The following is a 25,193-nucleotide window of genomic DNA, read 5'->3' as shown; positions in this document are numbered from 1 at the left end:
CACCTTTTTGGAGAATTACGTTTTTTTTTTCAAGGAATAGTTATTTTTAGAGACGTTTGGGTGTTAATAAAGTCCACCAATTGCAGGTTGTGTATTTATAGACTGGACTAATTTTTGTCTGTAATACATTTGAATATTTTCAGCTGAGGCTCTAGAGATACTTGTGTGAAACCTCTCCAGACGTCACACCACCTCTTTGAGAAGACCACCCCCTTATCTAGACCAGATTTCTTTTGACAGATTTTCAGCTGCTTATGCATACTTGTCATCTCAACACCATCCCCTAGAACAAGGATCAGCAGCCTCCGGCACTCCAGCTGTTCTGCAACTACAACTCCCAGGATCCTCCTTTCACTTTTGTGGGAGTTACAAGAACAACCAAGTAAGTTTGCATGCTGGGAGTTGTAGTTTTAAATCAGCTGGAGTGCCGAATGTTGCTGATCCCTGCCCTAGAAGACCACTTTTGAAAGTATCATAGAGGTTTCACTGCATGTTTAAATTATATTAAAAAAAATTGCCAAGTTTTATTTTGCCATTTATAGATTTTTTATACGTTTTGTTATATCTTTAGGAGTAGGACATATGTACAGTATATATTTTGTCTGTTATATATTATGACTTATTTAATAAAAACATGTTTTGTGAAGAATTTTATTATAACAGGAGTCACTTGACATCCTGCACTTTCCTATAAGGCTTCTTGCACACAAACTTTTATTTTCCATTTCCGTTCTGTTCCGTTTTTGCAGATTCCGTTTGTGGTCCGTATGAGGAAACCATTCATTTCAATGGTTCCGCAAAAAAAACAGAATGTACTCCGTGTGCATTCCGTTTCTGTATTTCCGTATTTCTGTTCCGCTGAAAGATAGAACTTGTCCTATTATTGCCCGCAAATAATGATCCATGGCTCCATTCAAGTCAATGGGTCCGCAAAAAATACAGAATACATACGGAAATGCATCTGTATGTCCTCTGTTTTTTGCGGTTCCATGCCCACTTTGCCCATGTGTATACTGTAAAAACACATTACTGTACATTACATTAATCATTAAAAATAGGACAGTATACTACTACAGAGGGATCTGGATAGATTGGAGGCTTGGGCAGATAAGTGGCAGATGAGGTTTAACACTGACAAATGTAAAGTTATGCACATGGGAAGGAATAATGCAAGTCACCCGTACATACTAAATGGTAAAACACTGGGTAACACTGACATGGAAAAGGATCTAGGAATTTTAATAAACAGCAAACTAAGCTGCAAAAAACAGTGTCAGGCAGCTGCTGCCAAGGCCAATAAGATAATGGGTTGCATCAAAAGGGGCATAGATGCCTGTGATGAGAACATAGTCCTACCACTTTACACATCACTGGTCAGACCACACATGGAGTACTGTGTACAGTTCTGGGCTCCAGTGAACAAGGCAGACATAGCAGAGCTGGAGAGGGTCCAGAGGAGGGCAACTAAAGTAATAACTGGAATGGGGCAACTACAGTACCCTGAAAGATTATCAAAATTAGGGTTATTCACTTTAGAAAAAAGACGACTGAGGGAGATCTAATTACTATGTATAAATATATCAGGGGTCAGTACAGAGATCTCTCCCATCATCTATTTATCCCCAGGACTGTGACGAGGGGACATCCTCTGCGTCTGGAGGAAAGAAGGTTTGTACACAAACATAGAAGAGGATTCTTTACGGTAAGAGCAGTGAGACTATGGAGCTCTCTGCCTGAGGAGGTGGTGATGGTGAGTACAATAAAGGAATTCAAGAGGGGCCTGGATGTATTTCTGGGGTGTAATAATATTACAGGCTATAGCTACTAGAGAGGGGTCGTTGATCCAGGGAGCTATTCTGATTGCCTGATTGTAGTCGGGAAGGAATTTTTATTCCCCTAAAGTGAGGAAAATTGGCTTCTACCTCACAGGGTTTTTTTTGCCTTCCTCTGGATCAACTTGTAGGATGACAGGCCGAACTGGATGGACAAATGTCTTTTTTCGGCCTTATGTACTATGTTACTATGTTTCTGTTTGCGATCCGCAAACAACGGATCGCATACGGAAACCATACGGAGATTTTTTACGGAACGGAAATGAAACGGAAACACAACGGAAACAAAAAACTGAACAACGGACCTGTTAAAAACGGACTGCAAAATACTGAAAAAGCCATACGGTCGTGTGCAAGCGGCCTAAAACAATGGGAAATAAATGGGAAATAAAGATAAACATCTGACTAGTTTTTGCCTAATTTTTGGTGAATTGTTTCAACAACATGCTGATCGCTAGTGGAGGAGAACGGTGCATTTACAGGCAGCGATCTCCTGCAGAGTATGGAGAGGAGCAATCACTAATGCCATGGTTCTTCCCCATACTGTCTCGTTGTTTCCCAACAGCAGATCGTATTTACACAGCGCGATCTGCCCCCGGGAAACAATGATCTTTTGTGCTGCACAAAAAACACAATTACCCAATGAACAAGTGTTTTGCTCGTTCATTTGGTAATCGGTGGTGCATTTACACCGCAAGATCATCGCTAACGAACATTACTAGTAACACTCGTTGGCAATAATCTGTTCAGTTTTCTGCATGTGTACAGGGACCTTAAGGCTCCATTCACACGTCCGCAACGTGTTTTGCGGATCCATGGAGCCGCGGATCCGCAAAACACGGAAAGCGGCAATGTGTGTTCCGCGTTTTGCGGACCGCACATTGCCGGCACTAATAGAATATGCCTGTTCTTGTCCGCAATTGCGGACAAGAATAGGACATGTTCTATTTTTTTAAGAACGGAAGTGCGGACCCGGAAGTGCGGATCCGCAATTCCGTGTCCGGGCAGCACATTGTGCGGAACGAAATTGCGGACGTGTGAATGGAGCCTAAGTGTTCAGAAAGCACTGTGTAACTTTCAGTCTACATTCACACGACCATATGCGGTTCGCAAAACACTGATCTGCAAAAAATACAGATGACGTCCTTTTGGCATCCGTATTGCATCCGTTTTTTTTTTGCAGATCCATTGTAACAACGCCTATCCTTGACCGCAAAACGGAAGAGAATAGAACATGCTCTATATTTTTTGTGGGGCTACGGAACAGACATACGGATGCGGACAGCACATGGTGTGCTGTCCTCATTTTTTGCGGACCCTTTGAAGTGAATGGGTCCTCATCCAATCCGCAAAAGAAAAGAAATGGACACGGAAACAAAATACGGTCGTGTGAATATAGCCTTAGTTGTAGGTTAGTTGCAAAATGGAAGTATAGGAAACAAAAAGAAAACCACATTGTGGAAAAAATTTAAAAAGTTGTTGAAGTTGACAGTTTCTTACACATGTCACTACATTCAAACGAATGTGAAAAAAAAATGGTAATGAAAAACGGATACACTGTCAGTTTTTCACGGCCATTTTTCAACTACTTTTGCATCTGTCTGGTGAGATATATGAGGCTACTTTCACATCTGCGTTTTCTATTCCAGTTTTGAGATCCGGCAGAGGATCTCAAAACCGGAATTAAACGGTTCAGCTTTGTCCCTATTTATTGTCAATGGGGACAAAATTGATCAGGATGTAGATGCATCCGTTCCAATTTTTTGCATTTTGGTGCTGGACACAAAACCGCTGCAAGCTGCGGTTTTGTGTCCAGTTTGTGAAACGGAACATAACGGATCCGGCATGAAAATCAATGTAAGTCGATGGTGCCAGATCCGTTTCTCTGGTTAGCAAAAAAAAAAAACACTTCCAGCGCCAATTGAATTACAATGTTTTTAATACCGGATCTGGTTTGCTCGGTTTTGATTTAGTACAACCGGATCTGACATAAATTGATGCATCAGGATGTATTAAATGCAATGGATCCGTTTAATTCAGGTTCTGAGATCTCAAAACCTGAATTAACAACGCAGATGTGAAAGTAGCCTAATTTTAATTGGCTTTTCATTTTTATCCCAACCCCTGCAGTATACATAATACCCCTCATAGTGACCCTCAGCATTAATAATGTCACCGTGAGGACATATCCTATTCTTTCACTCCCACTATTCACGGGTCGTTAAAAAACGCCCTATAGACTGGAAAGGTTCTGAAAACGGCCATCAGGTAATATAGCCTAATAGTTCCATTGGTAGGAGTTGAACAACAGGGATCTGATATTGATGACCTATACTTAGGATTAAAGTTGTGGAACACCCCTTTAACATGTGTACATATGTGTTTGCCGAGCTTGCTGGTGGTTAGACGGCCAATCTAGGGCTATGGCTCTTTTTATAAACTCAATTTTTTGCTCTAACTAAATCCTTAAAAGTAATAATATTCTGGAATACTGTTATCTTATGTTATCTTACTTTCCAGCTAAATTAGTCCTAGTGCTTAATTAATATAAGTTGCACAGTCACACTGATGTGCCAGGAGAGGGCAGCATGTCCAACCCCAAAAGAGAATGAAATCTGTAGAAGGAAGAGCTATTAAACCAAATACAAAGCAAGAAAATGGGGAAGAACTGGGAAATTTGCATTTGTATTTGCTTTGCTATTTTTTTTGTTAAACTACATATGATATATGTACAATAATAGCAGAGCAAAAGCTCAAATGGAAAATCATCTTTAGAACCAACAACACCTCTGATGGTTTATTTCTATAAATTACATTTATGTATGCATAGATTGTAAGCTCTGATGGGCAGGGTCCCCTTTCACGTTGTGAACTACTTGTGATTTTACTTGTTGTTGAGGAAGGGTTGAGACATATGCATATATACCCATACATGCATGCAATCACGTGCGGCCATGTATGGTATATATGCATACATTTACTACCGCATCCTGGGATGATGTGCACAGATGTGCCCAGCATCTGTGCACGTTTGCCCATGGGTGCCCACAGGGACTCATGGTGGCCCCTGTGGGAAATATATGCCCCCTTAGCATATATACTGTGGCCCCTTGTTCTATATATATATGTATATGTATTTCTATAATCCCCCTTTATAATATGTATAGGGCAGTGGCCCCTTGTATACATGTGTATACATATTAGGATATGTATACATGTATATAACTGGGCCCCTTATGCCCCCTGATGTGTGTGTGTATATATATATTCTTATGTTTGTCCCCCCATGTTGGTGTATACATGTGTATGGATGTGCCCCATGCATCCATACACATATATAGATATATATTATATGATATCCCCCCCCCCCCCTCCATACATCTGAAACCAGATGCATCGGTGTGAATGTCCCCCAAGCATTCACACAGAAGCAATCTGGTTGATTGTATCAGAATGACCAGACTTAGGTCCGGCCATCCTGATAACTTCAAAGGACTCAGATTCCACAGAATCTGAGTCCTTTGATATAATTGTCACCAGCGCCGCTGGAGACAATTATACATGATAGAAGAAGGGGAGAATCCTCCTCTCCTTCTATTATGCGCATTCCGGCAGCAAAATTAACATCTCGCTGGCCGGAATGCTGAATGCCACAGGCGGGAGATCAAAGGCTTCCCCCGCCTGTTGGCATGTAAGCGCGGCCCCGATGCGCTCGTTCAGGAGACGCACGGGCCGGCGCAGTGACATCATCTCACTGCGCTGGCCCACGTGTCTCCAATGGTGGTGTGGGCAGTGCGGGCCGTGGGATATAAATATCCCACGGACCCAGCACTGAGGTAGAAGAGCCGTGCCGCCCCCCCGCCGCTGAAGGAGACCCCCCCTTAGACGAACGAGCGACCCCTGGACAACGAGCATTAACACTAAGTATCTCTATATACCCCCCTACTCTATACCTGTATACCCTCCGGACCCCCTGCACTATCTGTATACCCTCCGGACCCCCCTGCAATATACCCCACTATTCTCTCTCCCTATATACCCCCTACTAAATATACCCCACTATACCTCCCCACTATATACCCCCCTACTATACCTCCCTACCATATACCCCACTATATACCCCACTCTGATATTCACCCCACCATATACCCCCTTGTTATCCCTATATACTCCCCTGGTAACCCTATACTCCCCTGGTAACCCTATACTCCCCTGGTAACCCTATACTCCCCTGGTAACCCTATACATCCCTGGTAACCCTATACATCCCTGGTAACCCTATACATCCCTGGTAACCCTATACATCCCTGGTAACCCTATACACCCCGGGTAACCCTACACACCCCTAGTAACCCTTTAATGCTTTGTGGTTGGCTTACACCCTTGTAAGACCACTGTCAACTTTCGTCTACCCCATAGGGATAGTTTATAGTACTAGGTGGGTGGGCTGTTAATATTGAATGTGTGTATTGTATAGTTAGTTTATGGGTGGAATTGGGAACGTGTAGTGTAGTTGAGTACTGTATAATTAGTGCTGTATTGTTAGTGTATTGCGCAGTGTATTGTTAATAAATACTGTTATATTTGTATCTATCTGTGTAACGTGTAGTTATTGGCGATAGTTAGTAAGGCGCATGCAGCTAGTGTAGCGATCAGTGTAAGGCATAGTGAAAATATTGTTATTGTTATATAAAGGCATAAATAGGCGGAGTTATCAATAGTTGGCTCCTCCTATTTATGAATATTAATTACCGATATTTGCATAAATATTGGTGATTAATATTCCCCCTTTACACTTGTTCTTTCCACGATTGTCATGCTCTGTGAAATGTGTACGCTATTAAAGTAAGCTTGTTATTACTCATGTGTGGGAAAGATCTTTTTTGGCCATTATAAGAGGTTGTCCTTACATTTAAATAATATTTTATAATTTCACACTTAATGTGACAGTATTAAAGGGGTTATCCAATAGTACAAATATCCCCCACAATGCTCGGGCCCGTCCTATAGATGATACATCCCTCTAGATCCCTGCACGGCCACCACTGCATCTCCCCATTGCGCCGATCAAAACATCCGGAGACGGGTGGGAAGGGGGGGGGGGGATAGTCAGTAGCAGGCCATGATGGTGACCAGTCTACATATCGTCAACCACAATGCTAGGGAGACTGCCCCCCCCCCCTCAGTTGCTGGATGTTTTAATCCGCACGAGATGCAGCGATGGCCGTGCAGGGATCCGTCTATAGGAGGGGCCCAGGCATTGTGGGGGGTATTTGTACTATTGGATAACCCCTTTAATCTCCCTGGCAATTGAGAAAAAAGGAACATGTTAATGTAGCTGTACTAAGTGTGACACAGTGAGAGGTTTTGTCTGGAAAACAGGTATTTTGCTCCCAGCATGTGCTGCTGGGCTGATTTACAGCCAGGTGAGGTCAAATACCAGACCGGATTTTAAGTGCCGGTCCGGGTTTTGGCAGCACCTGGCTGTCCTTAAATAGGCAGCTGGGCTCAGAAGCGAGCTCTCTGTGTTGGAATCTGGAAGCCTTGTGGCTGGATGAAGGCTTGCTACCTGTTTGGCGGTAAAACAAGTTGGTGCTGCTATGCTCAAGGACTCTTTGAGGCATAATTGCCGCATGGTGTGAATTACCACCAACACCGCAAGGTGACTTTTTGTTTGAATATGACTGCTTGTTTTGCCACTTGCCTAAAGTGTGAATAAAACACTGAACTGTTTGATACAAAGAACTTGTTGTTGCCTCTATACTGCGTCCGCTAATCCTGTCTACCAGAGCGAAACCCCAAAATTGGTGGAGAATGCGGGCAAGAGCAGTGAGGCTGGCGTGAACGCCGATATTATTGGTTTCTGCATTTTTCAGGCATGGTTGTATGTCGTACATTAAACCAGCTGTATTACAACCAGTGCCCCACAACAAAATGGAGGCTGTTGTGAGGGCCCTCATGAAGGCTAATCTGCAGCAGCGAGAGACAAACCTGCAGCAACGCAAGGCTAATAAGCAGCAGCAGGTGACTGACCAGTTGCTGCTACAACACGTGATGGCTTTGCAGACAGCAGGAGCAACCCCGGGCGTCCACGATGCCCGGAAAGCAGTCCGTGCCACGATTCCTAAAATAACCCCCGTAGACATCGAAACCTACCTGGCGATGTACGAGAAAGTGGCCATCAGGGAAAAGCTACCCTGTGACCAGAGAGCTGAGGTCGTCGCTCCGTCCCTGGCATCCGATTCCCAGCGGGTGTATTTCGACTTACTGGACGATCAAGCGGCCGACTACCAGAAAGTCAAGGGTGAGATTCTCGTAAGACTGGGGGTGAATGTGTTGGTCCGGGCCCAACGGGTGCATCAGTGGGGGTTCAACCCGGCTGAGCCTGCAAGACCCCAGTATTATAACTTACTTCACCTCTTGCAAAAATGTCTACAGCCTGAGGTGCTGAGTCCGGAGGCTTTTTGGGTTTTGGTTTTTGGTTCTGGTGCCAACCGTGGACAGTAAGTTCCTGGCTAGGTGGCAGGGGCCCTATGAGGTACTCAAGAAAATTGGAGATATAAACTACAAGGTACACCAGCCAGGGCGGCGAAAGCCGGAGAAGGTTTACTATGTGAATTTACTCAAACCATGGAAAGATAGGGAAACCTGTACAGAAAACAGCCCATGGCCGGGTTTTGTAGGAGAAGAGGTACCGGCCCCTCTGTCTGATGCAAGAGAGGCAGCTGCCACAGTAAAAACTGTCTTCAATACTGTCTCTATGTTCCTGGATAGGTTCCTGCGGGTCCATGCAACCTCGTCTCCCTCATACGTCAGGGATACTGGCGATTTTCTCTCAAAATTAAAAGCAATTGCATTACCTAGTGAATTTAGGTTGGTAAGTTTTGATGTTGTTTCACTTTATACCTCTATTGACCACACTTATGGTTTAAATGTCGTCGATGTGGCCCTGGCCAGCATGGGACTCTCCCTGGGCGCTTGCCATCTGATCCTCAGCCTCCTGGAGGTGGTCCTGAGGAGGAATTATTTCCTCTTCAGGGACACCTTCTATCAACAGAAGCGGGGTGTGGCCATGGGGTCCAATGTGGCCCCCACCTACGCTAACATCTTCATGGCGGAGGTTGAGGACAGATTGGTATATTGCTCCCATTTCTCTGGAAGGGTCCTATGCTGGTGGCGCTACATCGACGACATTTTCATGATTTGGGGTGGGACTGAAAATGATCTTAAGCAATTCCACCTCCATTTGAATAGTGGTGTCCCGGGGTTGGAATTCAAATTGACGGCATCAATGGAAGAATTACAATTCCTTGATGTATGTGTATACATTGAGAATGGAGAAATCAGGACTGATCTCTTCCAAAAAGTGACCGACAAAAACACATTATTGATTTATGACAGTAATCATCCCCGACGCATGGTTGATTCTTTACCATGGAGCCAATTGTTACGTGTACGAAGAATAGTATCCGATGATGACAGATTCCTTACCAGAACAGATGAGATGTGCAGGAAGTTTATGAAAAGGGGTTATTCTCGCACTTTACTGCAGAGGACTAGGAGTAAAGTTTTGGCGGTCAAACGTGAAACGGTTTCGAGTGTATCCACATGGACAGGGACTGAGAACAGGATTCCTTTTGTGTCCATCTTCAGTGGCGATAGTGGTGCGATATCTAATATCCTGAGGAAGGATTGGCATATCCTCCATCGAGGAATGCCTGATACGAGGGAATTTGCATCGCCCCCGATGATGGCATACAGAAGGAGTGTCTGTATACAGGACAGACTAGTCAAAACCGATGTGGGCGGAGCTAGGACAGAAAAACAGACTTTATTGGCATCTAGGAAAACGGGTAATTTTCCATGTTTATCATGCTGTAACTGCAGTGGGATCATGAAAGGTGATGTATTTACCCATCCATATAGTGGGAAAACCTTCAAGATTAGGGAATACTACACCTGTAGATCAGGAGACGTAGTTTACATGATACATTGCCCCTGTAGCTACATTTATGTGGGAGAAACCACTATGGAGCTCAGGGAGTGATAAAATAAACACAAGAGTACCATTACGAAGGCCATGATAGAAAAACCGGTAGCGAAACACTTCATTGACTGCGGGCACTCCATTAACCAGCTCCGTTTTCGTGCAATAGATTCTGTGGGGCCATTAAGGAGGGGAGGTGATAAAAATAAATTACTCAGGAGGAAGGAATTGAAATGGATCCATACTTTGAGATCGCTACAGCCCTATGGGCTGAATTTAGAGTTTAATGTAGCCAGTATTGATTAGGTTGGTGGATGATCCTCATCAGTGTTCTATATGGATAGTGTTTTTATGATATTCTATAGGGGGCTGAGGTCCCACCCATGCTAGGATTCATTTTTTCTTTTAAAAATTTTTTTTGTCAGATTTGACTATATCATGCATCACCATTTAATATATCTATGCACACAGACGATACACCTGTTGCCTGGTGCAGTGTAATATGTTCTATTCAGCGCCCAATCTGTGTGATAATAATATAAGATGACAGTTATTTACACTGCATTTATGGTTTGATCAGTATCCACTGTGATATACGCTGTGGATATTGAGCATATATGTTGTCCCAGGGTGTTTCAGTTGTGGTCATAAATTATGGTTGCTTCATACGCAGTCCCTATTCACTGACGCGGATGCATCCCCTAGGTAACGCGACGCCTAGCTCCATGTCTGCGCGGGCGAGCGGGGTGGAGTCTCTATGATGCTGTGGTCAGCTGTTTCTGACGTCGGCTATCGCGGGACTTCGCTCCGGGAGCGCGTGTGTGACGTGGAGCGGGGCCAATCGCTACATGGACATGCGCAGTGTGGTTTTGAAGACGCGGACCACAGCTGAAACCATTGCGGATAAGGAGAGGGTAACTACAGGTGATGTGATTAGTATGGGAGTCTTTGTGCAGAGAGGTAATGGGATGGGTGGATGATATGGCTATGTTTAATTGGTTCTGACAATTGTGGGTGTTCCTGGGTGTGGGTATTTATATGCAATTTTGCCATATGTTTTTTATGCTTGACAAAGGCTGTTGTACAGCCGAAATGTTGCTGATTTTTTGTATGCTGTGAAGCTCTAATAAAGATGGAATGATGGGAGATGCTGCCACCGCTGTTTGATTTTCACGTATTTTCTGGCTGATTGGATCCGCGGCTGTTGCGGGGCTGTTGCAACTCCCTACAACAAGGACGGACCGTTGAGTGCTGCTCCTGCACTTTTGTTTCCACTAGGCAAATAAAGTCATTCCTGGGAATTACATGAGGTTTGTTTCCCACTTTGCTGCTCTAGCCGCGCCCTTGACAGGACTCTTGAAGGGACACAATTCAACGATGGTTCGCTGGGATGATCGGGCGGAAGAGGCTTTCTCCGATTTGAAGTCGGCCCTGTGCGGGTCCCCGGTTTTGGTGACGCCCAACTTCAAAAGGGAGTTTATAGTACAGACCGACGCCTCCGAAGTAGGCCTCGGTGCTGTACTGTCTCAGGAAGTCAACGGGGAGGAGCATCCCGTTGTCTTCCTCAGCCGTACGCTCACCCGCCGGGACCCGGTATAGTATAGTGGAGAGAGAGTGCCTGGCTATCAAGTGGGCACTAGAATCTCTCTGCTATTATTTATTGGGGGGAAAATTCTACCTGGTGACTGACCATTCCCATCTCAAGTGGATGAGCCAGGCCAAGGACAGAAATGCCCGGGTCACCCGATGGTTTCTCTCCCTACAAAACTTTACATTTTCGGTGGAACACAGGGCAGGCTGGTTACAGGGAAATGCGGATGCCCTGTCCCGGGTATACTGTCTGGCGTGTGTTCACCCCCTCAGGGTTGAACAAAGGGAGGGAGTATGTGACACAGTGAGAAGTTTGGTCTGGGAAAACAGGTATTTTCCTCCCAGCATGTGCTGCTGGGCTGATGTACAGCCAGGTGAGGTCAAATACCGGACCGGATTTTAAGTGCCGGTCCGGGTTTTGGCAGCACCTGGCTGTCCTTAAATAGGCAGCTGGGCTCAGAAGCGAGGTCTCTGTGTTGGGATCTGGGAGCCTTGTGTCTGGATGAAGGCTTTCTACCTGTTTGGCATGAAAACAGTTTGGTGCTTCTATGCTCAAGGATTCTTTGAGGCAAAATTGCTGCATGGTGTGAATTACCACCAACACCGCAAGGTTACTTTTTGCTTGTTTATGACTGCTTGTTTTGTCACTTGCCTAAAGTGTGAATAAAACACTGAACTGTTTGATCCAAAGAACTTGCCTCTATACTGCGTCCGCTAATCCTGTCTACCAGAGCGAAACCCCACATAAGCTAGCACAAAGCCACTTATGGAAGTTTGTGGAGTTTGACAACTCAAGTAGGTACTGTTTTAATATTAAACAAAATAATAAAAAGGAAGGCTGGATCCCTGCTGCACCCCCAGGGACAAGACGATGTGCAACCAATCTTTGGCAGCGTCAAGGCATCTTCCAATGCATGAGAGGTTTTTACTGTAACATAAAATCTATCTAGCCTGGAAGCCTGCCATTAACCTCACTGAGCTTTCATATGTGTTATACACAGATGGGTTATTTACAGCACATACAAGTAATGCTGCTGACCATCATCTTAATGCTGTATAGTAATTTCAGCAAATCAGCATTAGGTCATTTCTGAAAAATATGCATACATTACTTATGTTGTACAGATGGAGTATGGTTATGGAGACTGGTGGGGAGGGCACAGCGTAAATTAGCATAGGTTAACTTTATTTGTTCTTCCTCATTCAATAGAAGTCTCGGTAACCACCTAACTTTTGTCTATATAAATAAAGAGGGAAGGAGTAGCCTAGCAATGCAGCAGAACAATCTCTGAATATCTTGTTGAATTTCCAAAAACTCTCAAAAGCGCTATACTCTGGAGAGTTTGGCTCACCCCGGACACTCCTCTTCTGTGAATGTTTCCTTCTCACACTGCCTGGTATGCTGTCCTTCCCTGTTATAAGCCAGACACAGCAGCCATCAATGACTCATGTAGGTGTACTCAGAAGAAAATCTGTTTGTAAAAGTTCTATTTGCATCTTGGAAATCACCTAAAGTCATGAGATTTCCCTGAAGGTTCCCTATTTGTTAAATTAAGGCTGAGTTCACATGGGCGAGTATTCCGCATGGGTGCAATGCGGGAGGTGAACACATTGCACCCGCACTGAATCTGGACCCATTCATTTCTATGGGGCTGTGCACATGAGCGGTGATTTTCATGCATCACTTGTGCGTTGCGTGAAAATCGCAGCATGCTCTATATTGTGCGCTTTCCACGCAACGCAGGCCCCATAGAAGTGAATGGGGCTGTGTGAAAATCGCAAGCATCCGCAAGCAAGTGCGGATGCGGTGCGATTTTCACGCACGGTTGCTAGGAGACGATCAGGATGGAGACCCGATCATTATTATTTTCCCTTATAACATGGTTATAAGGGAAAATAATAGCATTCTGAATACAGAATACATAGTAAAATAGCGCTGGAGGGGTTAAAATAAATAAATAAATAATTTAACTCACCTTAATCCACTTGCTCGCGCAGCCGGCATCTCTTCTGTCTTCACCTTAGCTGTGTGCAGGAAAAGGACCTGTGGTGACGTCACTCCGGTCATCACACGATCCATCACCACGGTAAAAGATCATGTGACGGACCATGTGATGACCAGAGTGACGTCACCACAGGTCCTTTTCCTGCACACAGCTAAGATGAAGACAGAAGAGATGTCGGGCTGCGCGAGCAAGTGGATTAAGGTGAGTTAAATTTATTCTTTTGTTTTTTTAACCCCTCCAGCGCTATTTTACTATGCATTCTGTATTCAGAATGCTATTATTTTCTCTTATAACCATGTTATAAGGGAAAATACTACAATCTACAGAACACCGATCCCAAGGGTTTGGGTACCAAACATGCACGATTTTTCTCACGCGAGTGCGAAATGCATTACAATGTTTTGCACTCGCACGGAAAAATCACGCATGTTCCCGCAACGTACCCGCACCTTTTCCCGCAACGCCCAGTTTGCTCCAAGCTGATCGAAGGGCACACTGCCAACACTTTATTGATGGTCAAAAAGAAAGGAAAAAAAATCTATTTATATGGTTGTTAGCAGTGGGCTTCCATTTATACCCAAATGTGACCCACAAAGTGTTGACCCACCTGGTTCTTAGTAGGATGTGTGAAGTTATGAATTAACTATAAGCTCTGAGGCTTATTTACTAAAGTTAGCCATGGTAGGATGCAGCAAATTTATTGAGCGGTGCAGCATATTTGTGCTGTAAACCACTAGGAGTAGGGGGTATGGGACGGCACTGCCCTCACATGAGTCACTTTCCTGTATGCACTTTGCTCCCAGGACCTTGTTTGTAGTGGTGCTGAGCAGTCAAGTATAAGTTCATTCTTATAGGACACAACAGAGAAAACTGTGGCACTCATCATACAAAGTCTTCTTTATTGCAAATCCAATTACAAGTAGCAGTTTAGGATGTGGCACTAATGCAGGATTTACACGGCCTGTTGTTTGGGTTGATTAACGGAAAAAAACTTGTTCCCAAAAGTTGGCCCGTCTAAAGGTCCCACAGATTTTTTTTCTCTTCTGTTTCTTCTTTTTTACCTATTTTCTTGCTTTTTCCTTTCTGTATTCTCTTTTCTGTTGTTGTACGTTCTCTTGCAGCCATGTTAGGCTAGCAGGAGATTTCACTGATGGTTGCGTTTCTGATCAGATTTGCGTTAGATGTGTGGATTTGCTTACATTTTATCAGTTTATAAAGTCTGATTGCTACTCTTGTCATAATTCGTACACTGACTCTGTTTATTCTGTATGCATAGCATTGTTTAATGTACAGTAAATTGACTTTCAAACGCATTGTCATTTCATTTTTGTTGCACTTAGACTTAATGAAATCAGAGTAAACCTAAAGGTGCCGCAGGATGCCCAATGCGTGAAACGCTCTTTTATCGGGTGAATCAGACGTTCATGCAGACGCCTCAATGATCATTTCTGAGCAGCAGATCATGCTGTCTAAACAGCACTCTGCAGTTATATGAGGATGAGCAATAGCAGTAACCGTCCCTCGTCCTCATACTGTGGAGGTGATTGCTGCATGTAAATGCGGTGCTTTACCTCCACTAACGCAGGCGAACGCTTCCCTTCCGACAATCGTCTGCTCATTGTTGCAGTGTAAATACCCCTTACCTGTGCTTTATCTGGTTTCTTGTGTAGTGTTGATCAAACTTGTGTTTTAAGTTCGGCGTCCAAGGTTCGGGTTCGGGTTATCGGAGAATTCTATGATGGCTGATAAGAGGCATTCCGTATTGCATTCCGTGATAATAGAAGTCTATGGCCAGCATATTCCAGCATATGGAATGCCTCGTATAGGCTACTGTGGTGCATGCCATCATAGAATTCCGTTATGGTCCGTGGTAGCGGAATCCAAAATGAGATTCTCTGATAACCCAAACCTTCGATGCCGAACTTAAAACACAAGTTCGCTCAACACTGTTCTTGTGCTCTCCGTGCGCCAGAGATTGAAATCTAGACCAGCCAGATTTCTGTTATAATTTGCACCATTTTTTTGCCATAAGTTATTGTAAATGTGGTGGGCCACAGTGACCCTGCCCTTGTCCAAAAAAGCTCAGCTGCCGAGAGAAACGGACAACGGTTAAAAGTCACAAATATGTGCGCAAAATGATGTAAGCTCAAACACCTGGCGTATAGTACATGTGCCCCAGTACCCCTAACCCCTCAACCATAACCTCCCATGCGAAGCTATGCAACCGGTTTAGGCAAGAGTTGACCAAACCCTGCATCAACCACAACATGGTCAATTTGGTCGTTTTACCACCACGTTGTCATTCAAAAGTTGCTTGCTATGTCACCTATTCACATGGATTGCGCCACAAGAGAAGATAATAGTAAATCATTTGTAAGCAGCAAACCAATCACCAGCGATTACAAACACAACCATCACGAGGTGCAAGTAGTCACAACCCTCCAGCGCAGAACCTACTGAGTAACCCTGAGTCCCCCTTACTCGTCATACTTTCAGAACCTAGCCTCTTTACTCATACATGTATAAATACTTTGCCATCTCTGGACTTCTTTTATAGTTACAGGATTTATTTTCTCTACATGTATAATTAAAAAAGGTGATAACCATTCAGTTTTCCAGCAAATCACAAACAGATGAGTCTGAGAAAAGAGTCTACCAAGCAACAAGCAACGAGACTCAGCAGAGCTCCTTTATTGGTCAGATGTGTCAGTATAAAGCATAATAGGTGTGTTCTACACAGTGCAGCCAGTCCTGTGATGCTATCAAATAGACTTATGCTGGTGGCATTAACCATGCAGAAGTGACAGACTCCATGCAGATCTCCCACTGGCAACTTTGTGACTGCAGAAAAAACTCGAGATGCAGCACCACATGAAGTAGATGACCTCCGCACTCTATTATTATTATTATTATAAGCTAGCTGTTCTGGAGCCTAGGAGCCGTGCACAGGAATGACCGGTCACCCAAGCATCACTCGACTAATACTGGGCCGTAGAGCTAGATGTGTCGCAGCTCAATAAATGCTTCACCGGTTGTAGAAGGAACCCACTGACGGAGCAGCCATAAGCAGTTCTCACTCCGTACTAAGAAGATTTTCTGAACATGCCGCGGCTCTGCTTGAACAGTCCTCAAAATACTTTGGTGCTGCTGGTCCCCCTGCTGGCCATGCTGGGTCACTGCGGTAGGTGACAATATTTCTTCCTTGCTACAATGTGAATGGCCGCACTCTTGTACCATGTCTATACACTGGAAGCAGCGGGTCTCGTAGTATTATTGGTTTGGCTAGAAAGATATTAAGTTATGATCCTAATAAAAAGGCGGACATAGAATTTTCCTAATGCAATGTTATATAAAAATATATTTCACATCTCCAGTGCAGTCGTAGGGTGGTCCAAATTTACTGTAATAGAAATCTTATTTTCCACAACTTCACATACAGTACAGACCAAAAGTTTGGACACACCTTCTCATTCGAAGAGTTTTCTTTATTTTCATGACTATGAAAATTGTAGATTCACATTGAAAGCATCAAAACTATGAATTAACACATGTGGAATTATATACATAACAAACAAGTGTGAAACAACTGAAAATATGTCATATTCTAGGTTCTTCAAAGTAGCCACCTTTTGCTTTGATTACTGCTTTGCACACTCTTGGCATTCTCTTGATGAGCTTCAAGAGGTAGTCCCCTGAAATGGTTTTCACTTCACAGGTGTGCCCTGTCAGGTTTAATAAGTGGGATTTCTTGCCTTATAAATGGGGTTGGGACCATCAGTTGCATTGAGGAGAAGTCAGGTGGATACACAGCTGATAGTCCTACTGAATAGACTGTTAGAATTTGTATTATGGCAAGAAAAAAGCAGCTAAGTAAAGAAAAACGAGTGGCCATCACTACTTTAAGTAATTAAGATCAGTCAGTCAGCCGAAAAATTGGGAAAACTTTGAAAGTAAGGGCTATTTGACCATGAAGGAGAGTGATGGGGTGCTGCGCCAGATGACCTGGCCTCCACAGTCACCGGACCTGACCCCAATCGAGATGGTTTGGGGTGAGCTGGACCGCAGAGTGAAGGCAAAAGGGCCAACAAGTGCTAAGCATCTCTGGGAACTCCTTCAAGACTGTTGGAAGACCATTTCAGGGGACTACCTCTTGAAGCTCATCAAGAGAATGCCAAGAGTGTGCAAAGCAGTAATCAAAGCAAAAGGTGGCTACTTTGAAGAACCTAGAATATGATATATTTTCAGTTGTTTCACACTTGTTTGTTATGTATATAATTCCACATGTGTTAATTCATAGTTTTGATGCCTTCATAGCCATGAAAATAAAGAAAACTCTTTGAATGAGAAGGTGTGTCCAAACTTTTGGTCTGTACTGTAGATGCACAGTGTCAGAAACAGTATTAATAGGATAAAGAATGCATAGTAGTCAATCAAAGTTGATGATTAGTACATAACATCATCATTAATACCATCATCAACTATTGTGCTTAGACGTGCAGAGGTCAGCTTGGTTCCTAAAGTCAACCTATCAAGGTATGGTGCAATTTTCCGTACAGTTAGCAGATCAATTCTGTGTTGCAAATTTGCTACCAAAAATTTGATTAATGTAGTTTTGCGAATGAGAATTTAAATGGTCGACAAAAGAAAGGGTAGAACATTCCCCTAGAATCTAGACATAGAATTTCATTTTAATTTTTAAATTTTTATTTAAAGAGCATCTCACCAGCCTTTCTGGTTTCATAAAGGCTCTGCCAAAACATAGCAGATTGACTAACAGACATTAAGAAGCATGGACGACTTTATCAGTGCATCCCTTATTACTGACTAGCAAGAAGGGGACACTAGACATGCTGTACAGTGACACTTGAGGCTGTAGGTCCTAGGATATGACCACGTGATGCTTCTCAACTAGTGATTCCAACTGGTGCCATCATTAGCAAACAGTGTACACAATAATGCAATACAAGAGTGGACAAGTTATTGAAGACTTTAAGAACCACTTAGAACAATCACAGAACCTGTGGACTCTGGCCAGGTCATGTAAAACAGTCCAAAAAGTTAAGTGCCAGCAAACTTCTATGCATTTTTTTGGATCTGTTTTGCTTTAGTGTAATATATATATTTTTGACCCCCCCCCCTCCCCATCACTTCTCACCTCCACCTTTTATATTGTCTTTTTCAGATGGTGATCATTTGTTAAGTCAGGTGTTGTTTTGTCAGCCCACCGAGCCATCATCGGGGCTTCTGAAGATGTTTGATGAAGATCAGATGTTCAGTTACAACTTTAGTGATAACACTGTCACTCCTTGGATCAGAGACTTTCACAAGTGGCGTGACCAGGCTTTCTCTAACCCCTCAACCATAACCTCCCATGTAAAGCTATGCAACCGGTTTAGGGAAGAGTTGACCAAAGCACTGGAAAATATTACTCCTGAAGCCAGAGGTAAGATTTTAGAAGGGTTCCATATTTGCAAATAATTTAGGATCATTGAGGGTCAGCTTGCAGGGATCCTCAAAGATCCCTTTTTTTTACGTGAGCCACTGTACCTTCTGAAGTCCAACTTAACCCCTTAGGGTCTGATCTGGAATTTCCATAATTTGCAAAATTCAGTGTAGCGTGTGTACGAAAGCTGTTTCTGATTTGTGGAATGTATATTCTTCTAGCCTCAAGATGAGTAGCCAAACAATGATTTCGGTTTGACAGCAGGGTCAAGGACTGGCCCACCAGAGCACCAGAGGATCCTCCGGTGGGTCCAAGCTATGACAATAATGGACCTCTTGTAAAAGAGGACCCTTAAGGTCCTATATACACACAGGGTGGGCCCTCAGAATCATTTCCTCTGGTGGGCCCAAGGAACTTCAGTCTGACGTTGTTTGACAGCCACTTGTTTCAAGTCATTTGACATGTTTTCATGTATGCAAATCAATTCATACTTTTACAATAAGTTTCCATACACCACTGGAGCTCCTCAATGAGAAACAGTGCCTCCAATATGTTTTCAATAGAATACTCACCCAAACTTTCAAAGTTTCCATTCAGTTTTGTGGAAATGGTTGTATAGGTCAAGGTTGTATATTGTACATCTTTTTCGCATCATTTTCTCATTTATGAAATTCACTTTGTAAGTACAGTGTGTTACTAATCTTGCACAGATTTAAAGGGGTTCTGCACTTTCATTTAACTGATGATCTATCCTCTGGATAGATCATCAGCTTCTGATCGGCGGGGGTCCGACACCCGGGACCCCTGCCGATCAGCTGTTTGAGAAGGCAGCAGCGCTCCAGTAGCGCCGAGGCCTTCTCACTGTTTACCACCGGCCCACTGACGTCACTACTAGTATCAACTAGCGTGGGCGGGGCTAAGCTCCATTCAAGTGAACAGACCTTAGCCCCGCCCACGCTAGTTGATACTAGTCGTGACGTCACTGGGCCAGTGGTAAACAGTGAGAAGGCCGCGGCGCTCCTGAAGCGCCGCTGCCTTCTCAAACAGCTGATCGGCGGGGGTCCTGGGTGTTGGACCCCCGCCGATCAGAAGCTGATGATCTATCCAGAGGATAGATCATCAGTTAAATGAAAGTGCAGAACCACTTTAAAGTTACAACCTGTATTCTCTCTCCTGGCATTCCCTGCTTGTTCAGGGTCTTAAAGAGTAATCTGTTATAAGGAAAAATAAACGGTGCCACAGCTAAGCAATTAAAGTGACTATCCAGTTCCCCATAAACAAAAATGCACGATGCTAAAATGCCAGGTGCCCTTCTTTGTTCCTGCCATGGTTCCTATGATTCCTAGTTCCCTGTTCATTTTTGTGAAATGGGCACCATCTTCGCAGACTACTCTATGCACACTGTGCTTTGGTAATCTGACTGAAACACTCCTCTCTGCAATTTGATGAACCAGCCAAAAGCAGGGGGGTGTCTCAGAAAACCAAAGCACAGAGTGCATTTTACACAAATGAAGAAAGGCCTGTGAATTGATGGAAATGAACCAGAAAGGTCAAAAGAAGTATTTCAACTACGAATTAGACATTTTGTTGAACCAGAGAACCGCTTTATAGGTTTATTTCAGGATTTTCATATTGATTACCTATTCTATCAGTATCTGCTCAGTAGGGGGTCTGACACCCCAGACCCCCAGAAGATCAAATGTAGAATTCTGAACACAGCTTTAGACTTAAAATCCCCAAAAATATGTACAGTTTGAAAATTTATTCTATGCAAGAGGCCTTTATAACCAGTGATGGTCAGTTCGCAGTGTTCGCCAGCGAACACATGCGGGCTGCCATCTTTAGTAAGGTAGACTCACCCGTCTGGCGATGCACAGGTGAGCCCTTACCTGTGCCTGTGCCGGGAGCCGGTCTGAAATCAAATGCGGTCACCGGGAGCAGGCAGTTCCGAGAACAGCCCGATGAAGGCCCCCGGCGGCTGTTCTTGGAACTGCCTGCTCCCGAGGACTGCATTTGATTTCAGACTGGCTCCCGACACAGGTAAGGGCTCACCTGTGCATTGCCGGATGGGTGAGTCTACCTTACTAAAGATGGCAGCCCGCATGTGTTCGCTGGCGAACACTGCGAACCGACCATCACTGTTTATAACCAATAGATTATATACCTTCAGTATCCAGATTTTACAGTCTTTCTGTGTTTCTTTGTATAGGTGGTGCACAAGTGACCGTTTTCACTGGACATCCTCTGAGACTGGGTGTGGAAAACACATTGATCTGTGCCATTAGTGATGTCTATCCCCCAGCTCTGACCATCACCTGGAGGAAAGATGCCAAACATTTGACAACATCTTTAATCTCCTCTCAATATTTTGCTAAGGTTGATCTGTCCTTCCAGGCTTTCTCCTACCTCAATGTCACTCCCTACCACAATGATGTATTTTCTTGTGAAGTACAAGTGGCGGGAGATAACAGAACTATCGTACAGTACTGGGGTAAGTGCATCGCTGTCGTATAGGAACGGAGTCTAAACTCACATGCTTCATCTCATTCTAGGTGCGGGGGGGCAGGATCTTATCTAACCTGACGTAAAGCAGTTACATGGGTTTTCCAGGAATGTTATATTAATGACCTATCCTGCCCATCATGTGACGATGGTTCCCGCACTGCAACGCCATCTCATTATATCATAAAAACTACGATGCAGATGTGAACAGAGCCTAATTCGTATCAGTCTGTTGTCATTTTCCGAAAATGAAGTTAACAAATCTTAAATCAGCATCTTTTGCTAATAATTAAGCTTGAATGAATCAAGTGATTTCTTTCAACCAAATTGGGGGGTCATTTATTAACCCCTTCCTGACTGCCCACTGTGTATATATGTCCTATCTGCACATGCCCTGTGCAGATCGCACATACAGTATATACACGTGCAGGCAGCGCTTTAATCCCAGCACTGATCAGCGCTGGGATTAAAGGTCCTGCTCCTGCAGTCTAGCAGGAGCAGGTCGGGTCCCGGCTGACAGACACAGTGGGGACCCTGAGGAGAAGACAGGAGCGGTTTATTATAGCTTCTGCCTTCTCCTGTGCTGGCAGCAGAGCGCTGTACGAGCGCAGGGAGGAGGGCAAGAGCCGCTTCCTCTGCTAGTCCTGGTGGTCACGTGACCGCTGGGGCTGTCTGGAGCAGGAGCAGAGTTGCAGGGTCTAAGGAGACCCTGATCAGCTCTGCCTGTGTGAAAGCCCCAGTTACAGTGGAAACAGTGAAGAAGAAAAAAAGGTAAAAAAAAAAACAATGACCTCCTGGGGGACATATTATGTGCACAAAAGAAATTAAAATATAAATAAAATAATAATAAGAAGAAATCCTATCACACATGGATCACCTAGTTTAAAGCTAGCCCTTCAATATATATTCCAGAAAACTCCTTTAGGAATGTTGTGTGCCCGTGACCGTATCACGGATGCGGACCCATTCACTTGAATGGATCCGCAATCACGGAGATGTTACGGAAGCACGGATGGGAACCCCACGGAAGCACTTCGGAGTGCCTCCGTAGTGTTTCTGGCCGTGCCTCCGCACAGCAAACAAATAGAACATGTTCTATTTTTTTTGCGGTGCAGATGGATCACGGACCTATTCAAGTTGCAATTTGCGGTCCCCAATGCACGGAATGGACGCACAACGTTCGTGTGCATGAGGCCTTAAAGAGGACCTTTCACCGATCCTGACATTGTGAACTAAGTATCATGACATATACAGCGGCACCCAGGGATCTCACTGCACTTACTATTATCCCTGGGCGCCGCTCCGTTCTCCCGTTATGTCCTTATGTTCGGGGACTTGGTTATAGTAGGCGGAGTCTCCCCTTGTTCTGCTGGGCGTCTCCTTCTCCTAGGCTGTAGCGCTGGCCAATCGCAGAGCAGAGCTCACAGCCTGGGAGAAAAAAACCTCCCAGGCTGTGAGCTCTGCGCTGCGATTGGCCAGCGCTACACTAGAAGAAGGAGACGCCCAGCAGAACAAGGGCAGACTCTGCCTACTATAACCAAGTCCCCGAACATACCGGAGGACATAACGGGAGAACGGAGCGGCGCCCAGGGATAATAGTAAGCGCAGTGAGATCCCTGGGCGCCGCTGTATATGTCATGATACTTAGTTCACAATGTCAGGATCGGTGAAAGGTCCTCTGTAGGACCACCACATCCATGTAAAGTAGCTGTGAATGGGCTCATATACCTGACTGTGACTTCACGAAAGCTGGAATTCTTTAAAACTTTATTACTGGCCATTGTAAAAAAGAACTATCACCTATCCACAGGTGAGAGTTCAACCTCTGGAACCTTCACCAATCACAGGAACAGGGGTCTTGTGTCCCTCCGAGCATGCGCACTGCCACTCCATTCAGACTCTATGTGACTGCCAGGGACAGCCTAGCACTGTTCTCAGTCCTATAGAACCTTGTGTTTGCTAAGTTCTGCTTTCAGTATATCTACTTCTCCAACGTCTTCTTTCATATACTCACTACACAGATCCTGTAAATTAAATGAAGTGCGGTTTTATGTTAGGACACTGATGCTGAGTGTTCATCAATCCTTCCTGTCTTTCAGTTCCTCAGTATCCAATACCTTCTGATCTGATGGAGAACGTCCTGTGTGGTTTGGGTTTCTCTCTCGGCATCATCTTCCTCCTTGCGGGTTTCATTCTCTTGTGTTTTGCTAAGAAGTTGCGCAATATTGGTAAGCTGGTGGCATCCTGTACTAATATCTGATCCTTGTACTTGTTACCGTATGATAATTAGAACTGTAGATATTTATTTAAATGATCATCCAACTTTTTTTAAAAAAAAGATTAAAAAGCAGCAACTATTTTAGGCCTAATAATACAAAAAAACTGAATGAATCACTATAGTACCCCATGACAGAAGTTCTAGTGGTGCCCACCCCTGTGAGGCCAACGTATGACCGCTGCAGCTAATCAGTGGCCTCAGTGGCCACGTGCCTTCCTCCCATCGATGATCGGGGCTACAGTGATAACATGCCGCTGCTTGTAATCAAAGATAGGGAAACCGCTTGACCTTCCATGATGGATCAGCGGGATTGGGGGGAGGGGTATTTGAAAACATTTACAGCTGTTTTTAATTTTTCTTCATAAGGTCAGATTACGACTTAACAACACGTAGCTGCTACATTGAGGATTGTCTGCAGCAGCAAAATCCGCACCAAATGGAATGGATTTGGTGGTGGAAATTATTGTGGAGTTGCTGCAAGTTTGCTGCAGATTTGATACTCTGGAAATCCTCAGCAGTTAGGCCTCATGCACACGACCGTGGTGTGTTTTGCGGTCCGCAAATCGCGGATCCGCAAAACACGGATGGCGTCCGTGCGCGTTCCACAATTTGCGGAACGGCACGGACAGCCTTAAATATAAATGCCTATTCTTGCCCGCAAAGCGCGGACAAGAATAGGACATGTTATATTTTTTGTTAGCGGGGCCACGGGTCCATCACTAATGGCATATACAGTAATTACATAGAAAAAATTGGGCTGAGCATAACATTTTCAATAGATGGTTCCGCAAAAACGGAACGGATACGGAAGACATACGGAGTACATTCCGTATGTGTTCCGTTTTTTTTTTATTGCGGACCCATTGACTTGAATGGAGCCACGGAACGTGATTTGCGGGCAATAGTAGGACATGTTCTAGCTTTCAATGGAACGGAAAAACCTGCAGCGGTGAGCAGGTGTAATTACACCTAACCGTCCCATTCATCGTTCCCATACGATCTGATATTGATGACCTATCCTGAGGATAGGTCATCAATATTAAAAGCCCGGAGAAGCCCTTTAATGATCACTGATCCATTTATGGTAAATGACGAGCACTAAGGATGAGCGAACTTGTGTTTTGAAGTTCGGCATACAGTTTCGGGTTCGGGGTATCTAAGAATTCCATTATGGATTCTGCTACAACAGACCATAACGGAATTCTATGACGGCATGCACCACAGAAGCCTAGAGGAGACATTCCATATTGCATTAAGTCATAATAGAAGTCTATGCTGGATTAGATAACCCGAACCCGAACCTGTATGCCGAACTTGAAAACACAAGTTTGCTCATCCCTAACGAGCACCAAACGAAAATGCTGTATCTTATGGACAGATTATCTGCATATATAAATAGGCCATTACTCTCGTCCAGGGATCAGCAACACTCCAGCTGCTGTGAGACTACAACTCCCAGCATGCAAACGTGCGTGGCTGCTCTTCTAACTCCCAGAGAAGTGAATGAAGCATTCTGGGAGTTGTAGTTTCTGAACAGCTGGAGTGCCGGAGGTTG

At 44.3% G+C, this 25,193-nt stretch overlaps 1 protein-coding gene across 2 annotated transcripts in view; it reads left to right on the top strand.

Moving 5' to 3' along the window:
• The first annotated feature begins 16,147 nt into the window (after positions 1-16,147).
• The window catches only part of LOC121009464 (class II histocompatibility antigen, M alpha chain), a 34,806-nt gene continuing 25,760 nt past the window's right edge, over positions 16,148-25,193 (top strand). Inside the window, exons 1-4 of one of the 2 annotated variants that reach the window (XM_040442591.1) lie at positions 16,152-16,596; positions 18,598-18,858; positions 21,068-21,349; positions 23,460-23,588. In XM_040442591.1, coding sequence (XP_040298525.1) covers positions 16,518-16,596; positions 18,598-18,858; positions 21,068-21,349; positions 23,460-23,588 — 751 coding nt within the window. In that variant the 5' untranslated portion in view covers positions 16,152-16,517. Of the gene's footprint in view, positions 16,597-18,597; positions 18,859-21,067; positions 21,350-23,459; positions 23,589-25,193 lie in introns of both variants that reach the window. The other variant, XM_040442590.1, reaches the window with a different exon arrangement.

Source organism: Bufo bufo, chromosome 8 (assembly GCF_905171765.1).
Source record: "Bufo bufo chromosome 8, aBufBuf1.1, whole genome shotgun sequence".
In the NCBI taxonomy this organism is placed as follows: Eukaryota; Metazoa; Chordata; class Amphibia; order Anura; family Bufonidae; genus Bufo; species Bufo bufo.
Note: the sequence above shows the minus strand (reverse complement) of the source record. Positions and strands in the feature narration are given on the sequence as shown.